The 7,490-nt window shown below is 61.3% G+C and overlaps 1 protein-coding gene across 1 annotated transcript in view; it reads left to right on the forward strand.

Annotated features, from left to right (window-relative positions):
* The window catches only part of WFS1 (wolframin ER transmembrane glycoprotein), a 28,198-nt gene that overhangs the window by 798 nt on the left and 19,910 nt on the right, over window positions 1-7,490 (forward strand). The window contains exons 2-3 of the mRNA XM_007956310.1: window positions 232-359; window positions 3,843-4,005. Of these exons, the coding sequence (XP_007954501.1) occupies window positions 232-359; window positions 3,843-4,005 (291 nt within the window). The remainder of the gene's footprint in view (window positions 1-231; window positions 360-3,842; window positions 4,006-7,490) is intronic.

Genomic DNA, 7,490 nt, shown 5'->3' on the forward strand with positions numbered 1-7,490 from the left:
TGGTATCTCGGCGTCTCGGCGGCGCCCCGAGGGCCAGGGCGCCGAAGCCGTTCCCGGAGGGTGAGTGCTCGGGGACGGCGGCTGCGCAGGCCCCGGAATTAGGACGTCCCCGCCGCCAGCCTCAGGTCCCCTCCGAAGTCGGGGCCGTCCCCGCCGCTCGCGGGAGCCGCGCGCCGGCGCTCGGACGGGCAGCAGGCCCGAACCTCCCCTGCTCGGTCTGCCGATCCCCAGCCGCGGGCGCCCGGGCTGCGGATGTGCCCTCCGGCCGGCGAGGGTGCCTCCGGGAGCGGCCCGCGGGCGGCCCTGGGCGCCGCTCATTCCAGGGAGCAGGCCGAAGGATTGAGCTCAGCGCCCGCGGGGTAACCTGGGGCTTCCGTTGACACGCGTGGATTCCGGGGGGACCTGACTGCGGCCCCGCGGTGACCCTGAGGTGACCCGGCTGCGGCCACTCCCGCACCTCGGCGCTGACCTTGCACTTGGCCCGGCTTTGCAGACTGCATGCTCACGCCCCAGGTACCCTTGGACGTGTGGGCGGGGCCAGAGGCCACATGCCTGTTCCGCTCCCACCCCTGGGGCTGTGGTTGTCCCCAGGGCGCCTGGGGTGGGGCCAGGGCCTGGAGGAAGGGTGACTGTCCGCGTCTCCCCCATCCCCGGCAGACACTGGATGCAGAACAGGGAGCTCAACAGCCTCAGCTCCTCCGCGAGGCTGGACGCTGTGCGCAGGGTCCCCACTCAGACCACCATTGCATCCTCGGGGCAGCCCTGGGCCCCAGAAGTGCCTGGGCTGGGGGGACGATGCCGACCATGGTCCTCAGTGTGGTGACGGGAAGACCCTTGGTGGGGGTACAGTCTGTGCCTGACCAGGTCCCCCATGGCCACCTTGGTCCCCACTTTGGGAAGTGGCACCCCACAAGCCAGGCCTCCCAGATGCCGGGCTGGCTCCAGGCCTCCTCCCCTCTTCCCTGGATGCCCCCAGCCCCTTGCAGTATCCCATCCACCCCACCCCTCGGCCTCCTCTCTCCTTCCTGGGGTGCCCTCCCCAGCTGTTCCCCTGGATGCAGCCCTTGCTTGTCAGTCCTTACTCAACTCTCGCCTGCTCCTCCTCACACCCCGCCAGGCTTCCCCCGGAGAGCCGTCCTGCCTGGCTGCGGTGGGGCGGCCTCTGCTCCCACCGTCGCTGCCCGGTCCTCGCCCTCCCGTGTCCTGTCTGCTCAGGCCCAGATGAGCCCCTGGAGGACGCTGCTCCGCAGCGTGTGGCGTGATCTCGGTCCTCGGTCCACACATGCTGCCTGGTGGGGACTGGGCACTGAGTGAGGCCGGAGTGGGGAGGGCACTCGCCTATGAGTCTGGAGCCCAGAGGGCGTTCACTCTGACTGCTGCCCAAGCCTTCTGTGCCCAACACCCCTTCACTCCCAGGCACCTGCCACCATGGGCGGAGCTGCCCTTCTTAGTTTGACCCTTAATGCTCCAGGGCAAAAAGAGGTAACCTGGAAGTCACTGAGTGTCCTGTCTGCGAGGGGCTGGGGACAGATGGGCCTTAAAGTAGCACTTTAAGGAATTCAAGGTTGAAGGTGCAGAGCTGCACGTATCAGGGACATACGTTTAAAGAAATGAAACGAAGCCCCCTGTATCGTCCGCAGAGTCGGCAGGGTTAGCATTTTGTTTCCGCGGAGGTACTTGGTTTGCACCCTGACCAGGGGAAGGCTGTGGAAGCCGGCCCAGGCATGCTCCTGCCGGTGGGCTCTCCTGCACAAGTCGTGTGGACGGCCCCGGTGCTTGTCGTGATGAGGAGTGAAGGGTGCCCCCTTCAGAGGTGGCCCCTAACCTCTGGGAGGGGCGGGCCAGGGGTCTGGCTGCCTCCTGGGGGCAGAGCCGGGGCAGCTGGCCAGAGCGGCGTTGGGCGCTCCCAGCAGGTGGCCACCTGAGTCCTGGGGGATGTAAGGCCCCACCGCTACGCTCCTGGGTGCTGGCTCCCACGTGTACGGGATAAAAATAGAGCAGTGCTCACTGGGAAAGAATGCGAGCCCTGAGCATCCGGACTTTGCACCAAGCCACTTACAGGCTGCCTCTCAGCCAGCAGGGGGCGTGGGGGCCGGAGCCAGTGGGCGGGGCGTGAGGCCCGTGGGTGGGCCGGTGCCGGTGGGCGGGGCGAGTGGGTGGTGCCTCCCAGCACGCAAGGCCCCTGCTGGCCGCCAGGCAGCGGTGCCCTCTCCACAGAGGGCAGGATGAGGGATGGCCCCGGGGGCCAACCTCGGAGATGAACCTTTTCGTTCACTTGGAAAGAACAAGCCCCTGCATCAGCAAAGGGCCAGCTGCCCACTTGCGCGAACCAAGAGCTTGAAGGCCAGTGCCGGTGTTGCGGAAATTCCTGTTTCGAGGTGGGTTTTCGCCCGAGCAGACCTTCAGACAGCACCTATCAGTAATGGCGGAGGGAAGCCGAGGCGACCCACTTGCATACGATAGACCGCCTCGCCAGCCCGGCAGGGGTAGCTACGAGTCGGAGTCTACCCGCTGGCCGCGGGTTTTTGTGGGTTAGGAGTGATGGCCTGGCGCGTTTCCACACTTCGAACGCTAGCTTGTGCGGCTTCTGCCACACACTCCACGTCGGGCGGTGACGAAGGCCCCGGAGCTGCGGCGCTGTGGGCCCCGGGATGGGGGCCTTCTTCTCGCGTTCCTTGTGCGCGCGCCCTGCGCTCCTTAGACCTGGCGGGCTCGCTCCAGTCTCTGCCCCTCTTCACACGGCCCCTCCTCTGGCCCCGTTCGCACGGCCCCTCTGGCCCCCATCTCTGTGTCTCGTCTCTTTGATAAGGACACCAGTCCTAAGAACAGGACCTGCCCTGCTCCACTGTGACCCGTCAACCAAGTGCACCTGCAGAGGCCCTCTTTGCAGATGGCATTGTGGTCCCCGGTGCAGATGGAGGACGTGGCACAGCTTTACGGTGGGCCCACATCAACCGTAACATGCCTTCCTCACTGTAGGAACCTGGAGCACAGGGGCGGTGTCACCCCTCTCACAGATGGGGACACTGAGCTGTGAGTCGGCAGGACGGGGGTTCGCTCCCAGGTTGGCTCGGACTGTAAAGTTGCATCCTGCTGGCAGGTGTGGCCCATCTGCCAGGCTCAGGCTCTGAGCTGGGGTGGGGAGGGGTCCCTCAGGACTCTGAGATGCCGGGATGCAGGACTGGCTCACTGCCCTTCACTCTTGTTGGCAGAGCCCGTTTCCTGCCACTGAAGAGTGTGCGGCCAAGTGACTGGGTGACAAGGTAACTAGCCATCTCCCCATCTTACTCTGTGTGTCTGTCTGCACTCTGGCCCTGTCCAGAGACCCCTCCTTATGCCCACAGCCTCCGGCCCCACCTGGAAACCACTGACATCCATGGCCCTTATCTGTCGGCTCTAATGGGCGGCGGTGTTGGGGCCCTGAAGTCCTGGGCCTTGCTCCAGTTGTTTTAGCCTGGCGTAGGGTGTGGGGTACACACATCTGGTTTCGAAGTGCAGCCCCATTGGTTGTAGGCCCTCTCCTCTCTCACTCCCTTGTGTCCTGTGCCAGGCATGGTGAGCCCTCCCTCAGCCGTGTCCTGCGTGGTGGTGTTCTTGTCCCCGTTTCTTAGATGGACATGTGAGGCCCAGGGTCACAGGGATTGGAACCGGGCCATAGATGTTAGGGCCTGTGTGTGATGGCTGGGTGGTCTGAGTTCCTTCCCTCTGTGACATGGGCTGCAGCTCATGGGGGCGTGGTGAGGTGGACCCTGGGTTGGTGACTCGGCGGGCTGACGGGTACTCTCCTTGTATGCAGCATGGACCCCGGCACCCCCGCTCCGATGAGCCCCTCCCGCCCACAGCCCCAGGCCCGAGCCCGGCTCAATGCTACTGCCTCGTTGGAGCAGGAGAGGAGCAACGAGCCCCAAGCCAGGCCCGGACCCCATGACACGGGAGATGCTGCGGCTGCCCCGGCTGCACCCCAAGCCCAGCACACCCAGAGCCAGGAAGGAGCAGCCAACTCAGGTGAGGGCAGGTGGGGTCCTGGGTGGCTCAGCAGAAGGGGGAGGCTGAGCCCTGTGGGCAGACGGCAACTTCAGGGCACCCCCTCCTGGCCTCTCAGCTCTCCTCTGGGCCACAGACACTGATCCAAGTGCATGTCTCAGGTGTATTTACCACCCAGCTGCCCCCTTGATGGCCAGTGCTCCATGGTGTCCTCTGTCCAGCATGGCTCCCCATCATCCTTCCGGCCCAGTCCTAGGGCTGCCATCTAGTTAGGCCTTTACCCAGACCATTCCGGGCCCTCCTCGGGCCCCTGAAAGTCTCACTTCTGATGTACCTCACTGTGCTGCTGCCTGCAGCCCAGTCCCCATGGGAGACGGGAAGGGGGCCATGGGGAGGGACGTGGGGCCAGTGCACCGACTGCGGCCCGGTCCCCACGGGAGGCAGGAAGAGCAGGATCTTTCCACTCCAGGCCTGACTGGCCAGCCCTCTCTGGCCCTTGTTGTGTGGCTGTCCGGCTGCCTGCCCTCCCCCACTGCTGCAGACACTTCCCCAGGCTGAGGGAGCTCCAGGAGTGGGGCTGCCTCTGAGGGACTGACTCTTCTGGGACAGTCTGCCTGGCGACACCTCCCGGGGCAGAGACAAGGTGGGAACAGTACAGGGGATGACGGCTGGTCAAGACGGTGAGACGAGAGCCCCATGTCCTTTCCTGTCTTGGCGGGTAGCTGCAGTTGATCTGGTCAGCCAGTTGGCCAGCACAGACAAGTCTGGAGTTGAGAGACGACCTTGCAGGGCTTGGGAGCATGGAGAAGACAGATAAGAGGACAGAGAGGTCCTCTCGGCAGGCCTGGTAGGGGCCCTCGGGTGGTCAGATCTATGCAGTGCTCTGGCATGGACGGCTGGCCATGACTGTGTGCCACCAGCAGGGTGGGGACATGGCTTGTGTGCTTGCTCTTTTGGAGAGAGGTGAGATTCACGTGACGTAAATGCAGCCACTCAGGAGCGTATGGATCGCTGGCATTGGGACGTGTACAGGGCAACGTAACCACCACCTCTGTCCTGTGCAGAAGGTTGCGTCAGCCAAGAAGGAGACCTGTTCCCTCTGGCCATCAGTCCCCATGCTGCCCTCCTGGCCGCTAACAACCCTAGTCTGAGCTCTCTCTCCAGGGACCCCATTTTGACGTGTCTACATAGGTCACAGAACGTGTGGCCTCTGGTGTCCAGCTGGCTTTACTCAGCATGACGTTTGCAGGGTTGGTCAGCATTGTACCGTATTAGGACCCCCCTTCTGTGGGGACGGGCCACCCTCCCCGTGTCCATTTGCTTCTGGATGGGTTGTCTCCCACTGTGGATAGCACTGTGGTGCATGTGGGCAGAGAGTGCCTGTCCAAGTCCCTGCTTTCATGTCCTCTGGGTCATATTGGGGATGGCAGCTGGGTCACCCTGGGTTTAACCGTCTAACAAGCCACCTTATTGTTTCACCCGAATTGTCTTGTAAAGACTAAAGTGTGGGTGAGGGCAGGGAGCATGAAGGACAGGGCTGTCACCAGACCTGAGCCTATGTGCAATGGCGGGGGGGCGGGGACGACGACACTTGATGAGGGAGGAGAAAAGAGAGGAGGGTCGCTTTGTGCTGAGAGGCCCAGCCACTCATCCTGCAGACCCTGGCCTCACTCGCGTCTGTGCACACTGGCCACCTGAGGGCAAGGGTGTCATCGCCTCATTTCTGGTCCCCCAGCCAGGCTTGTGACAGTTGCTGCTGCCATCAGGCTGGCCCTGTAGGTACATTAGGTGTCTGCTGACCACAACAGACAATCAAGTCCCTATGCTGGCTGATCGAGTGAGCCCCAGTGGTGGCTGGCATGGTGTCCAACCCCATCAGCCCTGACCCAGTGTGCCAGCCCAGCCCTGGGCTCCTCTCTAATGTCACATTGGGTTTTAGCATGGAGTTGTGATGCCCGCATAGGCTGGACCTAGGGTTCCAACATGGGCCGGGCATTCATTTTCACCAGTGACCCCAAGCACGGACAGCGACCCCCACCAGTTGGACCGCAGCCCAGCTCTGCACCTGACTCATCTGAGGGCCCATCTGAGGAGCCTTGTAGAGTGTCACCCCTCAGAGCCATTGCCAGCAATTCTCAGGCTTGTTTGCCATGTCAGAGCTTTTAGGGCTGGTCCAGGGCCTTTCACGTACTGTCCAGTACGACACAGTGTGTGTCTGCCCTGGTCCCTCTCACGCCAGTGTCTGCCCATGGCTGCCCTGGTGGGCTTCTGCCTGCTGCTACTGTCCTCTCCAGGCCCTGCGGCCTGCAGCTCCACCTCCAAGTGGCCCCTCAGCTCGAGTGGCTGCTCACCTGCTGGAAAGCCCTGGCCCAGAGGAGGGAGCCAGGAGACCACCCCAAGTTCCCAGCCCTACCTGGTCACCCCACAGCCCACCTTCCTCAGGGTAGACCCCTGGCTGCCTTGGAAGGAGGCAGCTGTAGGGCGGCTGGAGTGCACCTCCCTGGCACCAGCCCCAGGAGCTCCAAATAGACAACACCTCACACATAGACATACAACCGCACCACACAGCTCACCAAATACGTACATACAACCATATACCTCAGCATATGCACAGACCCCACATGAAATAGACATACCACACACACGGACACACACAAGAACACCACACAGCTCACCAAATATACACCAGCAGATGCACAGAACCACAACCCACCTCACTAAAACACACAACCACTCCAAATAGACATACTAATACCACACACACATACACATACAGCCACACCACACAGTTCACCAAATATATACCACCAACCATAGACCTCACCAGATACACACACCCTACATCAAATAGACATACTTACACCACAAACACGTACACATATAACCACACCACACAACTCATCAAATACATACTTCCAACCACAGACCTCACCAGATACACACACTTCACATCAAATAGACATACACACCCACACATACACATATAACCGCACCACACAGCTCATCAAATACATACCTCCAACCACAGACCTCACCAGGTACACACACCCCACATCAAATAGACATACACCACACACACGTACACATATAACTGCACCATGCAGCTCACCAAATACAACCACACCTAAGACACGCAGCACCAGATATGTACAACCGCACAGTTATTGTTGTTAGGTGCCGTCGAGTCGTTTCTGACTCATAGCGACCCCATGCCCAGCAGAACGAAACACTGCTTGATCCCACACCAGCTCCATGATCCCTGCTATACTTGAGCCCATCATCGCAGCCACTGTGCCAATCCATCTCGTTGAAGGCCTTCCCCTCTTTCATTGACCCTTCAACCTACCAAGCATGACATCCTTCTCCAGGGAATGGTCCCTTCTCACTACATGACCAAAGTAGGTGAGAAGTCTGGCCATTCTCGCTTCCAAGGAGCATTTCAGGTGTGCTTCCCCCAGGACAGATCTGTTAGTTCTTTTAGCAGTCCATGGTACTTTCAGCATTCT

The sequence above is a fragment of the Orycteropus afer genome, unplaced genomic scaffold, assembly GCF_000298275.1.
Source record: "Orycteropus afer afer isolate SDZICR_OR568_19922 unplaced genomic scaffold, OryAfe1.0 scaffold00605, whole genome shotgun sequence".
In the NCBI taxonomy this organism is placed as follows: Eukaryota; Metazoa; Chordata; class Mammalia; order Tubulidentata; family Orycteropodidae; genus Orycteropus; species Orycteropus afer.